This window comes from Pelophylax lessonae (assembly GCF_965119305.1).
Source record: "Pelophylax lessonae genome assembly, chromosome: 1".
Lineage (NCBI taxonomy): Eukaryota > Metazoa > Chordata > Amphibia > Anura > Ranidae > Pelophylax > Pelophylax lessonae.
Genome location: NC_138768.1, coordinates 600,699,336 through 600,723,413, shown reverse-complemented (window position 1 = coordinate 600,723,413; position 24,078 = coordinate 600,699,336). Strand labels below are relative to the sequence as shown.

Genomic DNA, 24,078 nt, shown 5'->3' with positions numbered 1-24,078 from the left:
TGGTAGGAGGTATGGGTACCCGAGGGTCCTACTCACCTATGAAGGAGCCCACGTCTGCCCCAGGCCCGCTAACCAGACGGGGGGACTGTACTTACCGATCAGTCCCCATCCCTGGGACTATAGTCGCTATGGTGACCCAGCGTGGAGCTACAGTCTGCAAGTGCTCGCTGGCACAAATTGGAAGATCGTAAGGCTCTCATATAGCCAGTCCAAAACCCAGCCGGCATTCCACAGGAACTGGAGTCAGCAGCAACAAAAAATAAAAAAGGTTCCCTTTAAGATGTTTAAAACAGAGTTAGGACAAAAAGGTCCCAGCAGGGAGCAGTTTGGCCACTCCTAAGACCAGGCAGCTAAAACTGGAGATGTAACGGTGAGGACAGGGGTAATAACCCAGGGACCCTGCCCCCCTGGGCGTGTCAAAGCCTTTGGCTCTGCCTGGTCACTCATAGTGGGAGGGGCTTATTACCCATCTGTCTGTGATTTAAAGCAGCAGCTACGTCTGTCGGTGGACGAAAGAGAAATGTAATATGCCCAACGCACATCTATTCCGCTAAGATCAACCTCTTCATTTCCTGAAATTGCTGGGTTCCTAGACAAATCTGATTATGATTATGTTATCTGAATATCTCTGCAGAAATCTGAACAGGATAAGAGGCCTGATCCACTGATCCATGACCTAGTCTGATGCAGACAGTCGATGTAAGGAGGCACACTGATGGGGACAATATACGTAAGGAAGCACTCTGATGGGGATACCTGATATAAGGGGCTACACTGATGGGGATACCTGATGTAAGGGGGCACTAGGATAGGGACATCCGGTGTAAGGGAGTACACTGAGGGGGGCAATTGATGTAAGGGGACACTCTGATGGGGACACCTGATGTTGGGGGGTACTCTGATGGGGATACCTGATGTAAGGGGCAACCTTTAGGAATTGCTGATGTAAGGGGGCACTCTGGTAGGGATAAATGATCATATGTAAAGGAAACTCGGATGGGGACTGAGGTAAGGGGGCACTCTGTTGGGGGCACCAAATGTAGGGGGGCACTCTGATGGGGATTTAGATGTAAGGTGACACTCTGATAGGAACATCTGATGTAAGGGGGCACCCTGATAGGGACCTTGATGTAAGGGGGGGTCCTCTGATGGGAACCTGATTTATAGGAGGACTCTGATGAGTACTCATGTTGTAAAGAGGGACTCTGATGAGGACTCCTTAGGTAAAGGAGGATTCTGATAGGGACATCTGATATAAGGGGGCACAGGTTCTGTTTATTCACCCTTATCAAAAGACTGCCTAATGCATACTAGTTTTTCTCAGGTCATTAAACTGTGTAACAGACTGTCAGAGACTCACACACAGTGTTGACACAATATACACTTTATTAACTTCAGAATCTAAAAAATTGCCCTATGTGGAAAGATAGGAACAGGGCCTAAGGAATGAGATGTTATTGGCAGAACGGCATAAACTAGCTTCCAAGGCATCCAGTACATTTATAAATACTTTAATTGTCAAGGCAAACTATAAGGTATTGTTAAGATGGTACATGGTTCCATTCCGAAAAGACATCTTTGTACCTGATGGCTCACCCTATTGCTTCTGTCAATGCAAATAGAATTGTATAGCTAAACAGATATGGTGGATTTGCCTTTTTAAAAGACCAGAGATTGTAGCCTTTTTAATAGACCAGAGATTGTAGATTAAAATATAAAAATTTTATATACTGTACTTTCTTACCTAAAAAAAAAACTTAGCAAGTCTCCATCTGAAGCACTGATAAACAGATTTATAAGTATATTGCCTGAACGCTTTAGGAGGCTGGTATCCTTCCTTTTTTAAAGCAACTGGAACTCCTATAGCCAGATCAAAGAAGATACCTTCCACTCTTGAGTTAGTAAAAGCTACACTCTCCAGGTTAATGAGCAATTAAAAATGATTCACAATACTAATAAGATGGAGGCTTTCAAAGGTGTTGGGGAATATCTTTCAGAAGCATAGGGGGATGAGTAGGCAGTCAACCCTGCAAAATGGACACCCCCTTACCTGACCCTTAACCCATGTCCCCCTTGAACCCACATTCTTCTTTTCAATCCCACCCTTATCTATACATCCAGAGTGCCTCAACACCATATAATCCTTTTCTTCTTTCAATAATTTCCTCTTAAAAATCTTCCATGTAAGGGCAAGGGCAGCAAGTGGCTCCTGAAACCCATTAATGACCAGCCAACTTATCTATAAATTTGACTGTTGAGACACAAAGAATATGTCAGTCTCTCATGTGAAGATTTCAATTGCTAGGCTGTTTTCATTTAGACTGGGAATAACAGAGAATGTAAACATGTTTTCCTTTATATGCAATGATAATTTTATTAGAAAAATTAATAAAAAAAATATCAAACAGAAAAGAAGCTATTAAAAACAGTCAGCAAAACAGCAGGGCAACTAGCATTTCCAAAAAGATATTAGCCGTGGCAGCCTACTTATTTCTCTCATAACAGATTTACATCTATAACTTGATGTCATGCCAGTAACGCTGGATAACAAGCAAAACTATGGTCTGTAATGCTATTTTATGTATAAAACAGTTATTTATCATAAAGTAATAAGTAAAATTAAAAGAGAACAAAAACAAAAAACAAAAGACAAGAAAAACAAGCAAAAAAAAAAGATTAAATTCTTACTTGTCCCCATTTTCATCCTGAGCTGCAGCTAGGTGGCGCTGTACTGCTAGTAACATTCTTACATCTCCTGTCACAGCATAGTCGAAAAGGGAGTCAGCATGGTGCTTAGCAACTTGCATGGCCTTCTCCAGGAAGTGACAACCTGCGAATATTGAAAGTAAAATACCTGTAACGCGGTAAAGATTGTGAAAGTGACAAAAAGGAAAACATTTGCTTTACTATCTATGCTTTGATTTTAATGTGATATGATGTGTATACAAGGTCTCTTAGATTGTAATTGTGATAATGAGCAGGTTCCTACTGTATTAAATCATAATGTAATTGTACTGTCTGCCCTTATATTGTAAAACACCACATAAGCGGTTGGCACTCAATAAATCATGTATAATACTAATAGTAATGTCAGCTGCTACAACCTCTTCTTTGTCACAAAATATTTAAATACAGTCTGTAAAACGGGCAAAGATAAGACCTTTGCAAACGGTGGGAAACTAGTAACAACATTTAACCACCTCAATACTGGGCACTTAAACCCCCTTCCTTCCCAGACCAATTTTCAGCTTTTAGCGCTGTTGCATTTTGAATGACAATTGCGCGGTCATGCAACACTGTACCTAAGCCAAATTGGTGTCATTTTTTCCCCACAAATAGAGCTTTCTTTTGGTGGTATTTGATCACCGCCAGGTTTTTTCTTTTTTGGTGCACAAATAAAAAAAGTCCGAAAAGTTTGAAAAAAAAAAACGTTTTTTCGTTTAGGTTATAAAATTTTGTAAATAGATATGTTTTTTCCTGCACTGATGAGCACTGATGATGCCGCACTGACAGGCACTGATGAGGAGACACTGATGGAGTGACACTGATGGGGTGGCACTGATATGCAGCACTGATGGGCACTGATAGGTAGCACTGATATGCAGCACTGATGGGCACTGATATGTGGCACTGATAGATAGAACTGATATGCAGCATTGGTGGGCACTGATAGGCAGCGCTGATGGGCACTTATAGGCAGCACTGATGGGCACTGATCGGCGGCACTGATGGGCACTGATAGGCAGCACTGATGGGCACTTATAGGTGGCACTGATGGGGGGCACTGATGGGCACTGATAGGCAGCACTGGTGGGCAATAATGGGCACTGGTGGGCGGCACTGATAGATGGCAATAACGGGGCCCTGGTGGGCAGCACTGATAGATGGCATTGGTGGGCAGCACGAATAGGGGGGCACCACTGGCAGGCTCTCTGAGCCCTGTTTGCCATCCCTGGTGGCCATGGTGGGCATCCCTGGTGGTCATGGGTGGGCATCCCTGGTGGCTCTAGTGGCACCCCCTCCCCCCAGGGCTGCACTGGTAATCAATCATCTGATTACCAGCACAGACCCCCCCTGTGATCAGTGAGTAATTAGAAATACTCACTGATCACCCCAGCTGCAGTATCGATCCTCTGCTCTTCTCCTCACTGACAGGATCTGTCAGGAGGAGAAGAGATTGAAGCCGTTACAACGGCTGTATTGACATTACATGACGGCTGTGATTGGACACAGCCGTCATGTGATCAGGAGGGCCAATCACAGGGCCCTCCTGCCGAGGCTTGTTGCTCTGTGTCCTAGGGACACAGGCACATCGAGATCGCGCCGCTGCGCGTGCCCGCGGCGGCACGATCTCTCTCCTTCTGAAGGACGTTCCGGAACGTCCGATCAGAAGGAGGAAGCTCCCACCCGCCCGTATATGTACAATGGCCCGGGTGGGAGGTGGTTAAAAATACAAATGACTGCAGTTTAGAATTTAAATGGTTTCTCTTATAATATTCCAGTTGGTTGTTCTAGAGGTGTAGCTGATTTTTCACAACACAGTGACTCTATGGCCCCTTTCACACAAACGGTCTGTTTTTCATCCATCTGTTGACGGATGAAAAACGGACATCAATGCATCTCTATGTAAAAACGGATGACAATGGATGATCATCCGTTAACATCCGTTTTCATCTGCTTCTATCAATGTCCATTTTTTGGAACGGATGAATGCCCTATTTTTTATCCGTCAAAAAAACGGATCGGACGAAAAACGGATGTAAATGGACAAACGGTCCGTTTTTCGTCCGTTCTGGCATTGGTAGTAGATGTAAAAAAAAAAACGGATGAAAAATGGATGAAAAACAGATGAAAGATGAAGATGAAAGATGAAAGATGCCTTTTTTTCATGTCCACAAAATTGATCTATAGTCCAAGATATGACCTGGAAGGCTCATTGCAAGAACACAAGACTTGTGGACAGGACACGGGCAGTTCTGAATTTTTGACAGGATCGGTAGGTATTTTCTTTTGGCACTTATTGCACAGATATAACAGAATGCTTTCAATGGTGACATTACCAGACCAAAAGCAGGCAAAAAAGAGACTTTTATTGTTAGAGTTAAAATACACTTTACGTTTTTAATTGATGCAAGTAAACATTCATTCAATCATATCTGACTCTGTGATTCCATAGACCAGCTCTCTTGCCACCATGACTGACACGCTTGAAAGCTTTTTCTGTAAAATTTTCCTGGCAATTTTTTTTCCAAGGTAGGTCACCAGGTCTTTCTGCAACCCTCCCCAATTGCTCTGTTTAAGACCGGCAAGCAGAATATAATAAAACATGTATTTAATTATTTAGACAGGAGCCAATTGACTTACCAGCATGTCTCTAAAGTGTGAGAGGAAAACAAAAACATCCAGAGGAAACCCATACAAACACAGAGAGAACACACAAACTCAAAGCAGATAGTGTCCAGGCCAAAATACAACCCCAGTGCTGCAAGACATATAAGCTAACCCCTAAGCCACTGTACTGCCCAAGCTTTATATACAATAGATGTCCTTTACGTTAAGGCAGCACATGTTATAACTGACTGCACAATCTCTTTGATTTAGCAGCCACTGGGGATAGGGTCTGTCCAAGTACTGCATCTAATTCATATAAAATCAGATGGGCAGTTGCTCTACAGTGAAGAATAGATTACAAAGATTGTATAAAAGTCAGAGTTTCTCAACCACAGTTCCTCCAGAGGCTGCTAGGGGGCTCTTGACTAGTGTCCATGATCAGTTTCTGCCTCTCCCTTTTATATTCCCACTGACACCATCGATCTTTCTAGCTATCTGTGAGGGGGTCATTTTTCCCAATGACCACAAGTGTAAGGTGCATTATTTCTACTGATCATCACACTAATGCATCAATGTATCAAATCCTAAAAATGAAACGTCATTACTAGAACCAATGTGATCTCCCAACTTGTTATTGTTAGTGGAATTTATTTCTGAAAAGACTGGGCCAATTTAATTGTTTAAATGGTTTGCTACATCCAGGTCCCCCTTAAGGTATGTGTTGTGCCCAGTTTTCATTTTAGTAATCACAATGTATTTTTTTCCTTCCATCACTAATATACCTAAAATGTATTTCTTAATATATTTAGTAATTTCCTCCTCTTTCTGTGCTTTGGCAGCACTGATAATGTGTTTGGCCCCCTTTTGTCTATTTTTATACACATCTCTATCAGCTATACCTCTTGTTTCCTTGAATTTTGTGATTCTAAAACTTCTGACGCTGATTTTTTTTTCTCCCTTACTATGCCTCCAGGATAATTGCCTTTAACCTCCCTGGTGGTCTGATTATGTCAGGATTTCTGTGCTAAAAGCGGTACATTCTTTTGCATGGAAATCTGTTGTTTTACATTCTCAAACTCACCTTCCCCTGCGATCCCCCGCCGTCCTCCCGCTGTGTGCTCGCCTGATGCCAGCACCTGTCTTCCGGTTCTCTTCCCTGCGAGCGAGCGTTGCAATTTAAAAAATGTAAATACACTAAATGACATGATGCAAAGTTATGATCCTAATGGATCACATTTTATCATGCCATTTCACCACAGGATTTCACCTAGTGACTTTTCCAGTGCCCTGCCTGTGCTTATCCAGTTCTTTGTGCCTGGAAAATTGAGAACGACCATGGCGTCCAAAAAGCATTCTTTTTGCGCAAAAGCGCTTTCAGACGAATTGGAGAACAGCGACAGCGAAACGGAGTTACTTGAAGAATTAAACGATAGCGATTCGTGGGAAAATTCGTCATCAGATACGGAAAATGACGACAGGGATGATTCTGATGTCTCTTTCTGGCACATAGCTCCGTTGGAAATTCTGAAAAATCATTTGATCTCCTTCCCAAATTCCACAAGCTATGTGTCAGAAAGAGACATTAGAATCGTCGCTGTCATCACTTTCCGTAGCTGTTGACGAATTTTACCACAAATCGCTATCGCTCCGTTCTTCAAGTAACTGAGTTTCGCTGTCACTGTTTTCCAGTTTGTCTAAAAGCGCTTTTGCGAAAAAAGAACGCTTTTTGGACGCCATGGTTGTTCAACATTTTCCAGGCACAAAGCACTGGAAAAGCACAGGCAGGGCACTGGAAAAGTCACCAGGTGCAATCCTGTGCTGAAATGGCATGATACAGTGTAATCTGTTAGGATCACAGCTTTGTATCATGTCATTTGTGTATTTACACTTTTGAATTTGCCATCGGTTCCACCCCCCTGCGTCGCAACGCTCGCAGGGAAGGGAACCGCAAGTGCCAGCAATCGGCCGTGCACAGAGCGGGAGAAAGTGGGAGGACGCTGGGGAGGACGGCGGGGGATCGCAGGGAAGGGGAGTAACATTCTGGGGTAATCCCGAGTGTGGCTCGGGGTTACCGCTTTTGGTACTGAAAGTTAACCCCGAGCCACACTCGGGAATACCGCCAGGGGGGTTAACAGTGCCCACTGATTACTGACTCCTATCGTTCTACTCCAACCTCTTAATTAATTTTTTAGAAATTCCCCCATTTCAGCAAGAATTGTCCTTTTGAAGGCTAAAACTTTTGTTTTTGTATATGTTTTTTTTTAAATATCAAATCAAAGACATTGGTGATCACTAAAGCCTGAATTTCCACCCACCTCAACATCAGACAATCAATCTCCATTTTTCAGTACTAGGTCTAGAATATGATCACCTCGGTTTGGCCTTTTTACTAACTGTTTCAGAGAAACCCCTCCATTGTCTCTATTACATCCTTGCTCCTGCTTGACATAGCAGTTTGAGAATTCCAGTTAATGTCAGGCAACTTGAAGTACCTATAAATAAAATCTCCCACTTCATTGCCATTTGGGTCATCTCATCAATCAACAAGTTATCATAATCTTCAGTCTGTCCAGGGGGCCTGTATACTACTCTAAGTCTAAGGGATGATCTCTGGTTGGAAGGCAGACCCAGAGGGTTTCAAAGATTTAATTTTGTTTTTTTTAAATTAATGCTAGCCTTTTGCTGATTTTGGCATTTATGGCAATCCCCCCCTCCCCTATTCCCTACTGTTGTTCCTGTATAGTGTGTACCCTAATATAGTTATTTCCCAGTAATCTGAATCCTAGAACCACGTCTCTGTAATTGCAACATGGGCCATATTGTCCTTAGACATAAGAGCTGTCAGCTCACATAGCTTGCTGCCAAAACTACGAGCATTAATGCACATGATGTGACAAACGCTGCTATTTACTGCTTTATTTTTACCACCAGAAACTTTAACTGAAGTATCTACCCCACCGATCCAGTCCTTTAGCAATACAAATCCCCATATTTGTTTTAACCTGCTGGGGCAGAAATTCTCCTCAACAATTAAATCTCTGCCCCCAGTTCTCAGTTTAAATGCATGCTCAAAATCTCCTGAATTCCATACTAAGCCCTTGTGTGAGGGATGCAGAAAACCTTTTTTGCACACCTCAATATCAGACGACCTGCTAGCATCATGACTAACATACCCAAAATCTTCAGCTTTGCACCAATTCTTTAAAATAGAAGTGCAGGAGGGGCATAAAAAAAAAATTATACTCGCCTGGGTGGCTGCAGCCCCGATGGCAGCTGCAGCTTCCCCCCACTGGCTCTATCCCTGAGAACTAAACAATCAAACACCACTGATTGCTTAGTTCTCTCCCTCCCCTTTAAGCAGAGAGCTATGACTGTTAGTCACTGGCTCTCTGCTCTGCCCCTCCAGCGCTCACTGGAGCACTACTCTGTGGAGGGGTCAGAAGGGGCTTGCTCAGGCTCACTGAGAGGCTGAGCCAGCTGCTGGTTCAAGCTTCTAGGCAGATCCTGAGCATATGTTATATAGGATATATATATAGGATCTTTTCAGAGCCTGGACTGGCTGAGTCAGTGTCAGTGGGCCGCCTGAAAACAGGCGGCCCACTGCCGCCTGAAAACAGGTCACGGGTGTGCAGAACGAACTGCACTTATGCGATCTATATGAGAAGTATAGCCCAGAAAGCTTTGGCTATACTTCTCCTATAGCATTATTATAGTTTTTCCTATAGGTAAATATCAACCATGGGAGTTTGCTCCCATATTAGGGAAGCAGAAAATAATAAAAAGCAGTGAACAGCTTTCTAAACTCTTTAAACCTACCTAATAACCGATCCAATTATTTTGAATGAGGCAGTTAGTGTAACCGCAAGCTGTTATGTGCAGCTCACTGCCACAAAGAGCAACTAAAAGAGCAGTGTTGGAACTTTCTTCAAGAATGCATAAACCCAACATTTCATATTCCTGATATGTGCCTGCTGTACCATGTACTCTGCATGAAAAAGTATCCTGTGCTTTTTGTATTGCTTCCTTTGTGTGAAATCCCTGTTGTCCCTGCCAGTCCTTCTGCTTTCCTATTGAAAATTGACCACACTAGGCAGGAGAACACATTGTGGTCAGTTTTCCAGTTGTGCTGGGAACTCAGCCTGCTCTCCTCCAATGACCAGACTTGTCCTGGCACCCCCCCCCCCCTCCACAGCCTATTACTGGCAAGATCAGTGTCCTGCTGTTTCTCCTCTCCCAGCTCTTATGCAGCTAAGAACAGAGGGAATGTGATCACTTATAAAAAATGTGAATAAAAGGTATTTATATTTTTTTTTCATATCTATACACAAATGATTTGCCTTTCATTTCAATTTTAAACTGAATGGGTTGTTGTACAAGGTGGGGATTAACAATCACTTTCAACATATACATATATGGCAATAAAAACACCTTTTATGGCAGTTTAATGGTTGTATGAAGAAGTTACCAGGGCAGTAGGTGAGTAGCAAATCCCTCCAAAGGAGACAAAACCATGAAAGCAGTTCTAAGCCTTGAAGACCACTATACTCAAAACAACACAAAAAGCGTTGGCACAAAAAAACTGTGTTGTGCAATCACTAAAATTAACAACCTTTGCTTTTATTTGCATTTACCTGGTACTTTGCAGATTTCTTTTGTTGTAAGTTCTGTTTGCACATCACCTTCTGTGACCAAGGCCTCCAGGCATTTCTGTTTATGCTGGGAGCACAAGGCTTCAGTCTCTTCCTGGACTCCTTCGCACTGGGGCTGTAATACTGAAAGTACACAAAAGATTTGCATACTATATAATGCTGCCCATAGTTTTTATGTATTTAACAGCTGTCACCTCTTAAAAAAGACTTGTTTATCAAATCTAAATGGCAAAGAACCATGTGGGGCTAAGATATCTTTAACAAGGAAGTAGATTTTACTTATGGTAAAAGATGGTGTCTGTTTACATGCTTGATAATGCCCATCCGTGGTATCTGTATTTCTATTCCACTAGAAAAGTACAGTACTGTCCATAACGTGCTTATCTAAAACAACTCTATAAAAACCCTACAAGCTAAAAAAGATGTAAGAGTATACATCTGAGACATTGATACGTGATTAACAGAAAAAATGGGAAAGAGAAGAGACTTGACTAAAGATGAGTGGGAGGAGGCCCGGAGGCACATATCCTAACATATCATATAATTGTGCGTAAATATAAACTATTCATAGGACATACCTAACCCAATTGCAATCCTCTAAATTTGTAACTTTCACAGCCCCTCTGTGCCCAAAATGCAATGGTTTTTGGGGTACTCTTTGTTATTGGCTTATTGATTATCCATGGATGGATATTGGCAATAAACAATATCATTCCTAATGGTCACATGGACTTCTCCATCAACATCAAGATCAATAATACAACCATCAATCCCTCTACTCATGCCAGGGTGTTAGGTGTTACCCTGGACTCTGGCCTGTCCTTTCAGCCACAAATCCAATCACTGTCCAAATCTAGCAAACTTCACCTCTGTAACATCTCCAAAATATGCCCCTATCTAACCGTTGAAACCACTAAGCAACTTATTCACTCCCTTTTTATCTCTCTCCGTTCGGTATCCGCCACCCCTCTCTGCTAATCCCTCCACTGGCTTCCCATTGCCCAATGAATAAAAATTCAAAACACTAACAATAACATATAAAGCCATTTCCAATTCTGCCCGAGCTACATCCCAATCTTATTTCCAAAAGTCACCCAATAGTCCTCTCCGCTCCTCCCAAGACCTTCTGCTCTCTAACTCTCTTGTCTCTTCCTCCAATGCTCGTCTCCAAGACTTCTCCAGAGCCTCTCCCATCCTCTGGAGCTCACTACCCCAATCTGTCCAATTATCTCCTACTCTGTCCACTTTTAGGCAATCCCTGAAAATTCATCTCTTCAGGGAGACCTTTCCTGCTTTCAGCTAAAAACCGAATCTTCTACTTCCCTCATCAGTTCATCCCTCACAGTTACTACTTTTTGTTTCACCAGCCCCTCCCTTCTAGATTATAAGCTCGCAGGAGCAGGGCCCTTCTCAACCTCTAGTATTGAATTGTATTGTTGGTGTATTTGTCTGCCTTATATTGTAAAGTGATGTTAAAAAACTGATGGCGCTATATAAATCCTGTATAATAATGATAATAATAATTATAGAGGATGCCAAAAAAAAATTAGTAAAATATGACAATGATGGATGACACAACCCATATCATGTAGCCTAGTTACCTAAATACTGATGCAATCCTAATAGCCTATAAAACTAGAAAACACTCCCCAAGTACAGTATGTATGTTAACCTCTTAGCATCCAGTATTCAACTCATGTAGGTTAATCCCCTCAGCGCTCAATACCCAAAGTACAGTATGTTATGTAACATCTCAGCACCTATTAATTTTATGTGCATTATTCTCCCAGCTGGCAGTACCAGTGCATGTGTAATAACACCTTCATGCCCATCCCTGAAACTGGCACATTATTGCTAGATGATTTAATTTCTGTTACTGTTCCATCCTGAACATCTTTCTGAAATGTTTATTCTTCTGAAACCACTTAGGAAAAACATTATGAATGTACTTTACCAACATGCTGAAAATAATGTCCAACAAAATGTAGCCAGCATTAGTTAGGGTGTGCCATACCTGTGTTGGAGTTCATTGTGCCGACATGAAAATTCAGTCCTCCATAATTATTGGTGTAGTTGAATGTGGAATAATTATAACCTGGAAATAAAACGGGAGTTTAAAAAGTGTATCTTCTTACACTGCCTGTTATGGTACCTAGACAATTTTAGGCCCTTATTTTGTAGACCTTTTGTCATGCATCACTATTTTATTGAAATGCCTCTTTCTGAATATTCAGAAAAAAACTGTATAAAAACATGTACAATGAGAATAAAACAATGAAAAATGAAATAGTTTTATCTGCTTACACTGCCTGTTATGGTACATGGACAATTTTCTACCATTAATTTGAAGATCTTTTCCTTATACCACCATTTTATACAATCATATAAAATCATGTAAAATTGGAAGGAGCAGAACAACCATTACCAATAAAGATATTCAAGTATTGCCTTATCTGGTTTATCTGTCTAACAATTCTGCATAATCAGTCTCCTATTCCATTTACTGTACCAAACATTCTTTATATTAATAAAAATGTCCTATGGCTGCATTCTAAAATAACATATACTTCAGAGCAGCCATAGCTCATTCTGCACTCCTGTAACCTGTTTTTAGCAGACATCGGGCTGAAGCCCGCTGTCGGCTGACGTCACAGAACCGGTCCAGGTTGAGGAAAGATCGCAGGTGACTGACAATCACCAGCTCTCGGCTTAGGGAGCTCTGAGAACCGAGCGATCTTGAGTCTTTGATCGCTCGGTTCTCAGCCTTAGAGCCGGCGGGGAACAGATGCAACATCGGACCAATGCTGCATCTACCTTGGTAAGTATGATTAAAAAAAAAAAAAAAAAAATTCCCATACTTCTCATTTAGGCCTCATGCACACTGGACGTTTTTACAGCTGCTGTTAGCAGCGTCAGACGTTTTTTTTTGCAGCTGCAGAACGCCCATCCATGTTATTCTATGGCCTCATGCACACATAGAGCTTTTAGGAGCTCCAAGTGGCATAGGCGTTTTACAGCTCCAAAAAAAACCCAGGAACTGTGGGTTCAGGAGCTCCAGCGTCAAGCTGCAAAAAACGTCTGACGCTGCTAAAGGCTCCATAAGGCTCCATAACGTTGCTTAACGTGCGTTAAGCCACGTTATACGTTTTTTTTCTTCCATTCAAAATCAATGGTTCCCTATGGGAGCCTATTGATTTGAATGGAAGTCACACCGCAGGTCGGATCGGGGTGATCCGACTTGCGGTGCGACCTGCACTGTGAGAATCTTGAGGGGGAACTCCACGCCAAAATGGGGAAAAAAACGGCGTGGGGTTCCCCCCCAGGTTCCAAACCAGGCCCTTCGGATCTGGTATGGAATTTGAGGGTAGCCCCGCGCCGAAAAAAACGGCGTGGGGTCCCCCCCAAAATCCATACCAGACCCTTATCCGAGCATGCAGTCCGGCATGCCAGGAAAGGGGAGGGGACGAGCGAGCGGCCCCACCCCCCCTGGATCATACCAGGCCACACGCCCTCAACATGGGGGGGTGTGGGTGCTTTGGGGCAGGGGGGGCTCTGCACCCCGCACCTCAAAGCACCTTGCCCCCATGTTGATGAGGACAAGGGCCTCATCCCCACAACCCTGGCCGGTGGTTGTGGGGGTCTGCGGGCAGGGGGCTCATCGGAATCTGGAAGCCCCCTTTAACAAGGGGGCCCCCGATCCCGGACCCCCTCCCTATGTGAATGGGTATGGGGTACACTGTACCCCTACTCATTCACCCCATAAAATGCAGTGTATGGAAATAACGACAGGAGACGTTTTGGAAAATTTATTAAAAATCTTCATCCGGCTCTTGTCCTCTCCGGGGGTCTTCTCCTCTCCGAGGGTCTTCTGCTCTTTTGCTGTCCACCCTTCTTGTCTTCTCCTCTCCGGGGTCTTCTGCTGTCTTCTGCTCTTTTGCTGTCCGCCCTTCTTGTCTTCTCCTCTCCGGGGGTCTTCTGCTGTCTTCTCCTCTCCGGGGGTCTTCTGCTGTCCGCCCTTCTGCTGTCCAATCTTCTTGTCTTCTCCTCTCCGGTCTTCTGCTCTTTTGCTGTCGGCTGTCGGTTGTCCTTCTTCCTCCGGTCCTCCTCCTCCGACGTCTTCAGCGATAATGCCGGCCTCTGGTCTCTGCAGCTTATTATATAGCCATTAGGGGCGTGGTCGCCAGATGACGTCATCGGGAGACCACGCCCCCTTGTGTCACAGATGACGTCATCTGTGACACAAGGGGGCGTGGTCTCCCGATGACGTCATCTGGCGACCACGCCCCTAATGGCTATATAATAAGCTGCAGAGACCAGAGGCCGGCATTATCGCTGAAGACGTCGGAGGAGGAGGACCGGAGGAAGAAGGACAACCGACAGCCGACAGCAAAAGAGCAGAAGACCGGAGAGGAGAAGACAAGAAGATTGGACAGCAGAAGGGCGGACAGCAGAAGACCCCCGGAGAGGAGAAGACAGCAGAAGACCCCCGGAGAGGAGAAGACAAGAAGGGCGGACAGCAAAAGAGCAGAAGACAGCAGAAGACCCCGGAGAGGAGAAGACAAGAAGGGCGGACAGCAAAAGAGCAGAAGACCCTCGGAGAGGAGAAGACCCCCGGAGAGGACAAGAGCCGGATGAAGATTTTTAATAAATTTTCCAAAACGTCTCCTGTCGTTATTTCCATACACTGCATTTTATGGGGTGAATGAGTAGGGGTACAGTGTACCCCATACCCATTCACATAGGGAGGGGGTCCGGGATCGGGGGCCCCCTTGTTAAAGGGGGCTTCCAGATTCCGATGAGCCCCCTGCCCGCAGACCCCCACAACCACCGGCCAGGGTTGTGGGGATGAGGCCCTTGTCCTCATCAACATGGGGGCAAGGTGCTTTGAGGTGCGGGGTGCAGAGCCCCCCCTGCCCCAAAGCACCCACACCCCCCCATGTTGAGGGCGTGTGGCCTGGTATGATCCAGGGGGGGTGGGGCCGCTCGCTCGTCCCCTCCCCTTTCCTGGCATGCCGGACTGCATGCTCGGATAAGGGTCTGGTATGGATTTTGGGGGGGACCCCACGCCGTTTTTTCGGCGCGGGGCTACCCTCAAATTCCATACCAGATCCGAAGGGCCTGGTTTGGAACCTGGGGGGGAACCCCACGCCGTTTTTTTCCCCATTTTGGCGTGGAGTTCCCCCTCAAGATTCTCACAGTGCAGGTCGCACCGCAAGTCGGATCACCCTGATCCGACCTGCGGTGTGACTTCCATTCAAATCAATAGGCTCCCATAGGGAACCATTGATTTTGAATGGAGGCAGAAAAAAACGCTGCTAACAGCTACTGTGGCCAAACGTGCAATAACGCTAGTAGAAAAAGCTACTGAAAGCACGTTTTTACAGCTGCTGTTTCCCGGCGTTATGTAAACAGCTTTGGAGCACGTTTTTATGACGCCCTGTGTGCATGGAGCCTTAGAGTCAGTTCACAATATGGCGACACGACTTCGGGGGCGACTAGTGAAGTTGCCGTGCACCGCAACTTCGGCGCGACTTGCACGGACTTCACATAATGGAAGTCAATGCAAGTCGCTCCGACTTCGGTCAAAAGTAGTGCAGGAACTATTTTCTAAGTCGGAGCGACTTGAGTCGCTCCTATTAGAACGGTTCCAATTGCACTGAATGGACCGCGACTTGTCAGGCGACCAAGTCGCGGTAGTGTGAACCAGGACTTAAACCTAAACTTTCTTCAAGAAACAAAAATAGTTTAAATATTTTCTGTTTACTTTAAACGCAATCCTTTGATACATTTTCAAAGCTGCAAAATTCTCGAAACATTGTCATTTATGACAACTAGTTTTCATGGCCTGAATATTATCAGCAGGTCATCAAAAAATATCAGCAGAGATTTGGTTGAAATTGGCCGTAATCCATACCTGTCATAAATAAATATAAGGGCTACCATTGCTGACCTCCTTCTAAAATGCTAATTGCCTGGCTGTGTCTGGATTCTATACTTCTGAATCACTAAACTGGAAATAATGTAGCTAAAAAAAGTCACAGAAATGCCAGTACCCCTTATCTCTTTCTTTAAAGCAGAAAATCACTGCAGGAGTCCCTTCTACATACACTGATAGCTGTGATCTTTTGGGTGCTGCTCAAGCAGCTTCCCCTCAGCTCACATAACACAGGGTTTGCTCTTTTGGCACCACTGCCATTCAGAGAACCCCTTGCTATTTATTCATTGAATAAAAAATGCTCTCTGATTGGATAAGGTGGAGAAGGAGAATGTCATCTCAATCTCCATCTCATCCAATCACAGAATCCTTTGTATACACTAAAAGAAAATGGGATTTTGACATACAGTAAACTCAATTTCTCTGATGTTCATGCATGTTTATCCCTGTGAATCACCAGGTAAGGTGAACAACAGGATAACGTCGCCATTTCCGACACCCTGCACGCAGAGGTATATGTGGTGTGGGGTGCGCTAAACAACAAATAAATAATGAATATATAACATATATCTATGTGTGAACCAAATCAACAAAAGTAAATATATATAACATATATCAATCTGTGAAGCCAATTAATAATGCAAATCCATTGGTGCATAAACATAAAAGTTCATAAGTGTCCATAAATATTTTGCAGGTGAGTAGAATTGTATTCTATCCGAATAATACGTGTATCCACCACCGAGTGAAATTCATCCTTACCAAACGGAAATAAATAAGGTGCAACTATATTTTCTTGTGCTGAAAAAATATCCAATCTCCTTGTGAACAAACACCACGTGTAAATCACCAAGAATTAGCCTCTTACCAGATGGTAATAGGTATGCACTTGTTCAGTGAAACCACCGCCTTGCTTCCTCTTTAAAATCCTGAAGTGGGATGTAGAACCGCTCTACCTTTCTTTCTCCACTAGATGGCAACGAGTACCAGCAAGAAACACAGCCTCATCCTTCTTTACAAGCTCACAAAACCACCGTGTATTAAAGGAAAAAAGAGGGCTAATAGTGTATTACCCTTGAGATTTATTCAAAAAACAGTTGATAATGCACTTACAATTAGATGTCTTGTATTCAGCATAAACATAGGCATACGAATTCCTGCAAAGGAGTCCTGTCTCAGTAGAAGTCCTATGGGAAGAAACCGGTCAGATTAGGAGGCGCACACGTCACACACAACTTGCGGTCCGTGCTGCAGCCGGCCGCAAGCCTTTGCAGGAATTCGTATGCCTATGTTTATGCTGAATACAAGACATCTAATTGTAAGTGCATTATCAACTGTTTTTTGAATAAATCTCAAGGGTAATACACTATTAGCCCTCTTTTTTCCTTTAATACACGGTGGTTTTGTGAGCTTGTAAAGAAGGATGAGGCTGTGTTTCTTGCTGGTACTCGTTGCCATCTAGTGGAGAAAGAAAGGTAGAGCGGTTCTACATCCCACTTCAGGATTTTAAAGAGGAAGCAAGGCGGTGGTTTCACTGAACAAGTGCATACCTATTACCATCTGGTAAGAGGCTAATTCTTGGTGATTTACACGTGGTGTTTGTTCACAAGGAGATTGGATATTTTTTCAGCACAAGAAAATATAGTTGCACCTTATTTATTTCCGTTTGGTAAGGATGAATTTCACTCGGTGGTGGATACACGTATTATTCGGATAGAATACAATTCTACTCACCTGCAAAATATTTATGGACACTTATGAACTTTTATGTTTATGCACCAATGGATTTGCATTATTAATTGGCTTCACAGATTGATATATGTTATATATATTTACTTTTGTTGATTTGGTTCACACATAGATATATGTTATATATTCATTATTTATTTGTTGTTTAGCGCACCCCACACCACATATACATTTATCTATATTCAAAAGCACTGAATACCGGGAGCAGCTTCAACGCACTATCAGCGCACCCATCCCCCCTTACAACTGCACGCAGAGGTGATAGCCACTAAAAAGGCCACCTTCAGGGACAGTGTAACTAGGGGAATTTCCCGAATATTTTTAAAGGGAGGCTTCTGTAGAGCTGAAAGCACCAAATTAAGATCCCAAGGTGGCAACAGAGCCCGCACTGGAGGAACCAAATGTCAAAAACCCTGAAGAAAGGTACACACCAGGGAGTGTGTGGCCAAAGGTCATTGGAAGAAGACTGCCAAAGCAGACACCTGGCCCTTGACGATACTCAAGGCCAATTTCTGTTCAACCCCCCGTTGAACGAAGGTCAAGATCCGAGCCACCGAGAAGGAGCGAGGAAGAACACCAAGAGACTCACACCACACAATATACATCTTCCACGTACGATGGTAGATCTTCCTAGAGGTTGATTTCCTAGCTTTCAACAGTGTAGGAATCACAGACTCAGATAAACCCCTATCCTTCAGCACCGGACGTTCAACAGTCAAGCCGTCAAAGCCAGCGACTGTAAAGCAGGATGGAAGATTGGTCCTTGGGACAGCAGATGCTCCCTGAGAGGGAGCTGTCAAGAAATGTTGGCGACCAAACACACCAGATCGGCGTACCAAGCCAGACGAGGCCAGTCAAGAGCCACTAAGATGACCGGAATTCCTTCTGCCTCAATCCTGCGTAGAAGTCTGGGCAAAAGCTTGAGAGGAGGGAAGGAGTAAATCAGACAATACTGACCCCACGGGGCCACCAGCACGCCTGTGGCATCCATTAGAGGATCCCTTGACTAGGCCAAAAACCTCTGCAACTTTCTGTTGAGTCGAGATGCTAACAGATCCACCTCGGGGCGGCCCCACCGGAGGCACAGCTGATGAAACACCTCCGGTTGAAGGGACCACTCCTCGTGGTCCAACGCCTGCTGACTGAGGTAATTCGCCTGCCAATTTCCCACCCCAGGAATGTGTACAGCGGAGAGGGCTGGAGCGAACCGTTCTGCTCACCTTAGAATGCCGGCTACCTCCAGAGCTGCCAGAACACTTCTTGTGCCCCCTTGGTGATTGACATAAGCCACGGCTGTGGCATTGTTCGACTAAATGCGAACTGGACAACCCTGAAGATGATCCGTCCAATGATCCAGACACAGTCTGATCGCTCGGAGTTCCAAGACACTGATTGCGAGTCTGGACTCTTCTATCGTCCAGATCCCCTGAGCAGAATGCTTGCTGAGGACGCCTCCCCAGCCGGACAGGCTGGCATCCGTGGTGACCACTGTCCAATACAAGGGGAGGAAGGATTTCCCCAGCCTAAACACCAGAGCCACACTATCAGGGACTCCTTCGTGCCCCGACTCAGCCGGATCTGATTGTCAAGAGACTGCAGAGTCTTGTCCCATTTGGTCAGAATTTCCCTTTGCAGGGACTTAGTATGGAACTGTGCAAATGGAACCGCCTCGAAGGTAGACACCATCAGGCCCAGCATCCGCATGCAAGTCCAGAGGGATGAACATTTGTTGGACAGCTGGAGGCGAATTGCAGCCTTCAATTTGAGTTTGTCCAGAGGAAGGAGCACTCTGGCTAAAGCCAAGTCCAGAGCAGAGTCAGGCCCAGATAGTCCAGCTTTGTGGACAGAACCAGAGCAGACCTCTGAAAATTCAGAATCCAGCCGAACTGCAGCAGAGTTTGTATAGCGATCTCCAGGTTCTCCACCAGAGCAGAGGAAGACTCTGCTCGCAGAAGGAGATCATCCAAGTAGCCCAGTACCGCAATGCCCATTGACGTTGCAAAGCTAGCACTGGGGCTAACACTTTTGTGAAGGCCCGAGGAGCAGATGCGAGACCAAAAGGTAACGCCACAAACTGATATTGCTCCTCTCCCACAGCGAATTGAAGAAAATGCTGGTGACTGGCACATATGGGAATGTGAAGGTAAGCATCCTTGATATCGATAGAGGCGAGGAAATCGTCCTGACGCAGGGATGCCACCACCGTTTGAATGGACTCCATTCTAAAACTTCTGTACCAGCACAAAGCAGTTTAGCGCCTTGAGGTCCAGGATTGGAAGCACTTTGCCTTCCTTCCCGAGAAGTGTGAACAGGTTTGAGTAAAAACGCTGAAAACGTTACAAGGTCAGAACCAGGACAATCACCCCTTGAAGAAAAATGTCTTGTACCACCCCAAACAGGCCCTGTAAGTGGTTTGGGGACAGGCGCAAGTTGGGAGGATAAAAAACCTTGCTGGGAGACAAGAGTGAAACTCGATCTTGTAGCCGGGTCAAATGACTTCATGGACTCACTTGTCTTGCACCCGGGAAGTCCACGGGTCCGGAAACCAGAGAAGACGTCCCCCCAACCCCGATACGGGTGAGGGCTCACCTCTCGCCTTGCCAGACCAGATTTGTTTGGATCCTCCAGAAGAGGTCCTAAAAGGCTTTGAGCCCTTGTCAGTCAACCGTGAGGGACGAAATAAACTTCTTATTATTTATTATATTTATTTCAGGTTCTTATATAGCGCTGTCAATTTACGCAGCGCTTTACATATACATTGCACATTCACATCAGTCCCTGCCCTCGAGGAGCTTACAATCTAAGGTCCCTAAACTCACATTCATACATACATACATAGTAGGGCCAATTTGTTTTTTATACAGGATCCAATTAACCTACCAGCATGTCTTTGGAGTGTGGGAGGAAACCGGAGTAGCCGGAGGAAACCCACGCAGGCACAGGGAGAACATGTAAAATCCAGGCAGGTAGTGTTGTGGTTGAGATTTGAACCAGCAACCCTCTTGCTGCTAGGTGAAAGTGCTAACCGCTACACCACTGTGCCGCTGTGAGCTTATGAGCTGAGAAAGAAGGCCCACATCTACGACGAGGTTCCTTGCCCTTAGTAGCCTGTGGAAGAAAAGTACTCTGCCACCCCTGTGAAACCTTTAATGATGTCATCCAGGGTAGCTCCAAACAGGCGATCTCCTTGAAAAGGAAGATCAGTCAAGGTCTTTTTTAAAGTCTGATCCGCAGACCAGCACTTGAGCCAAAAAACCACGCCGAAGGGCCACTGCCAAAACAGAGAATCGAGCCATAAGGGGAGAAGCATTAAAAGAGGCATCACAGATAAACTGCAGCCCCTGGACCAGCTGGTCCGCCAACTCGACAAATGCAGGGGGGGGGGGGGGCTGTTCCCCCTCCAGGTCGCGGTATAGGAGCTTAGCCCACTCGGTCAGAGTTTGCGACACCAGGGCAATTGTAAATACCGGCCTCATTGCCGAACCAGCCAGAGTGTACATAGTACAGCAGCCAGATAATTAAAGGTCGGGGACTCTTCAACTGGAATCACGGTTGCCTTGTTTAATCTGGGAACCGGAGGGTCCACCACCGGTGGCACAGTCCACTTCTTTAAAAGGGACTCCTCATAGGGTCACAGTCCAGTAAATCGCTTAGGGCCCCCACGAGGACGCTTTGGTCGTCCCCACTCTTTAGCGACAATTCTGTCAAAACTGGCAGGGAAAGGAAACACCTTTGCTGCTTTGGATGGCTTGTGAGTGCCAAAGGTCACCTGCGCCTCCGTTGCAGCTTCAGCTTCTTCAGGGTCTCACGCACAGATACAATCAGTGCATCCACTAGCGCCTTTTTATGCACGGTCGCAGACATGGAGGAATCATCCTCACTATCAGAGGATTCCAGGCGCGTGATTGCAGACCCAGCAGGGTGACCCACGTCCGTGGCGGCCAAATCAGATTCAGGATGTGATGAGACAGATGAGGCAGGGGAAGGTGGGGGGCGCTTTTTGCTAGCCCGTTGCCTGCAAGCCACCTCCACCCGGGACACAAGGGACTGCATGGATGGATGGTTGGGACCTGGAGGGCCCCGCAGCCTCGGAGAGAAGATCAGGTGGGGAAATGTGTTCCAAAGACTCCATGAGTCACCAGGGGGAACCCACAAAAAGTGTAACACACTGCTAAGGGACAACCCCCACTGTGCTGGCAGCCCCACCCGGATACCAGGTACAAAGCACCAAGCGATCCTCAGCAGAGAGGGAGAGGACCCCACCAGACTCGCCACCCACAGAAACAGGCACCTGCAGCCACCAGGAGAATCTGCACTACATGTGCGGTGACCAAGAAGTAATATGATCCAGGAGTTAGCACCAGAGGATGAGGAGGGGCTCCCACTGCCGAGATCAGGTTTATTGGAGAGTAAAATTGCATGTAAATACCAAGTCAGATGCACAATGCAATGGTGTGGTATACAGGAAAAGTATATACTTTCTTGAAATTAAGAATCTCCCTTCGTGCTATGAGATGTAGTCTCCACTGTGGCCACCAAGTGAGGATGGAGCAAGCAAAAGGGCAACTCTTACCAGGTGGAGAGTAAGCTCAGTAGGAGGGTGCCAGTCTAGTCAATAAGCAGGGTGTCCGTTACAGGTGGAGGCAGTCGTGTTCCCCGTTCGTGGAACTCACTGCGCCTAATCACGGAAGGTCCAAGGAAGAAGATAGAGGGGAGGAGAGCATCTGAGGATGGTCCCGTCGCTATAGCAACATGTTTCGCGCTCTGCGCCTCCTCAAGCTAAGCGATTGGACGGACCAAACCACTTTATATATAACAATTGGGTGGAGAAAAATGACACCCATAGGGGCGGGAGTATGTACATAATTGAAATAATTGAAAATTTTTATTTTCATAGCAGCTCAGGACCATACAGGCACTGGTAGTTTCCTTGCCACCGCCATTCAGTGGGCGATGGATTCTGGTTTGTGTACATACAACATAATGGCGGCCCCGCGTGGCACCACGAGGCTTACGGGGACCCAGGAGGGAGACCAGGCCTCAAGGACAGATCCAGGCAGGAGGGGGGGGACCCTGGCAGGAAACCAAGCTGTGTAAAACCCCCCTCCGCACAATCGATCGTCCGATTGCCAGCGGCGCACCCCCCCGGCCCCCATCGCCAGTAAGAAGCCCTGCCCCCATCTCAGGAAAGTGGCCAGACCACCCAAATAGCCCCAGCATGGAGGGGGGGGGCAGGATGAGGGACCTGGCAAGGGGGGGGTGCCTGCGGGAAGGAGGGGAACCTGGGGGTCCGACCGCCCCAAGGAGGGGCTCACGCGTGTTTGCTAGCCAGACTGGGGTGACCACTGGATCTAGATTATCCAGCATATCCCTCGGTCCAGCAGTTGATTTTAGACTTCCCAGGAAAAAATCCAGGAGAAATTTTTTTCTAACTTTCTAAAAAACTGTTGCCAGGACCAAAGATCCCAGCAAGGAAATAGGTTCTTACTAGGCAGAAAAAAAACTGAGTGGCTATAGCAGAGAGAGGGAGTATACCCCCTGGGACTGCCCATGGGTGTAGCCAGAATTCTTTTCTGCCTAGTGTCCTACTCCTGTAGGGGGCAAAATAACCCAATTGTTATGAATATCGGGAACTGTGTCCGTCAATGAAAGAAAGAGAAAAAGGTGTTGTCTGAATGGCAGCAGTGCTGAACTAGTGACCCACTGTAATCAGTATGCAGTAGGGAAGCCACTGGAGAAGCACCCAGAAGATCATGGCTATCACTTTATGTAATGTGGACTACTATAGTGATTTTCAGCACCCCAGCGACCCTCCAGATAACAGATATGGATATTTAAATCAAGCCAGGCTGGACCAATGTCATTTTGCAAAAAGATCATTCCTGGAGTTTGCCTTTAAAGTCAGTGCCTCAACATTTTTCGAAAGGAAAGCATCAGCATAACAGCTAGACATTTACCATTTATAAAAGCAGCAGTCAGCAATGGCAGCCTACATAGTTCCAGAAAAGGTTAATTTCAGATAATACTATTTTTTCAGACGATATAAAAGATCAAATATATTATTAATATCTATATGTAAATGTATTATTAATTTATTATTAATTATCATTAATATGTATTTGCTGATATGGAAAATAAACTATACCTGGAGATACAAAGTGAAGAAGACATTTGTTATCTTCATTTCATTTAGTCTATCCGACTGTATGACCTTTTCTAAAGCAATGCAAGAGAGTACCCAAATCCTCTAGGTTTCCTGCCATCAACATAGGGAAAATATGCTTTGGGGGAGGGAGGGGCAAAGCACCCCCCTCCATGTTGAGGGTATGTGGCCTAGTATGGTTCAGGAGGGGGGCGTTCGTTCATTACCCCCCCCTCCCTTTTCCAGGCTAGGCTGAATGCTCAGATAAAGGT

At 45.3% G+C, this 24,078-nt stretch overlaps 1 protein-coding gene across 2 annotated transcripts in view; it reads right to left on the bottom strand.

The window, feature by feature from the left end:
• Window positions 1-24,078, bottom strand: part of NFKB1 (nuclear factor kappa B subunit 1) — a 206,026-nt gene that overhangs the window by 89,818 nt on the left and 92,130 nt on the right. For both annotated transcript variants that reach the window (XM_082244169.1, XM_082244170.1), the window contains exons 12-14: window positions 11,995-12,075; window positions 9,963-10,103; window positions 2,689-2,830 (exon numbers count right to left, since the gene is read on the bottom strand). In XM_082244169.1, coding sequence (XP_082100295.1) covers window positions 2,689-2,830; window positions 9,963-10,103; window positions 11,995-12,075 — 364 coding nt within the window. The remainder of the gene's footprint in view (window positions 1-2,688; window positions 2,831-9,962; window positions 10,104-11,994; window positions 12,076-24,078) is intronic.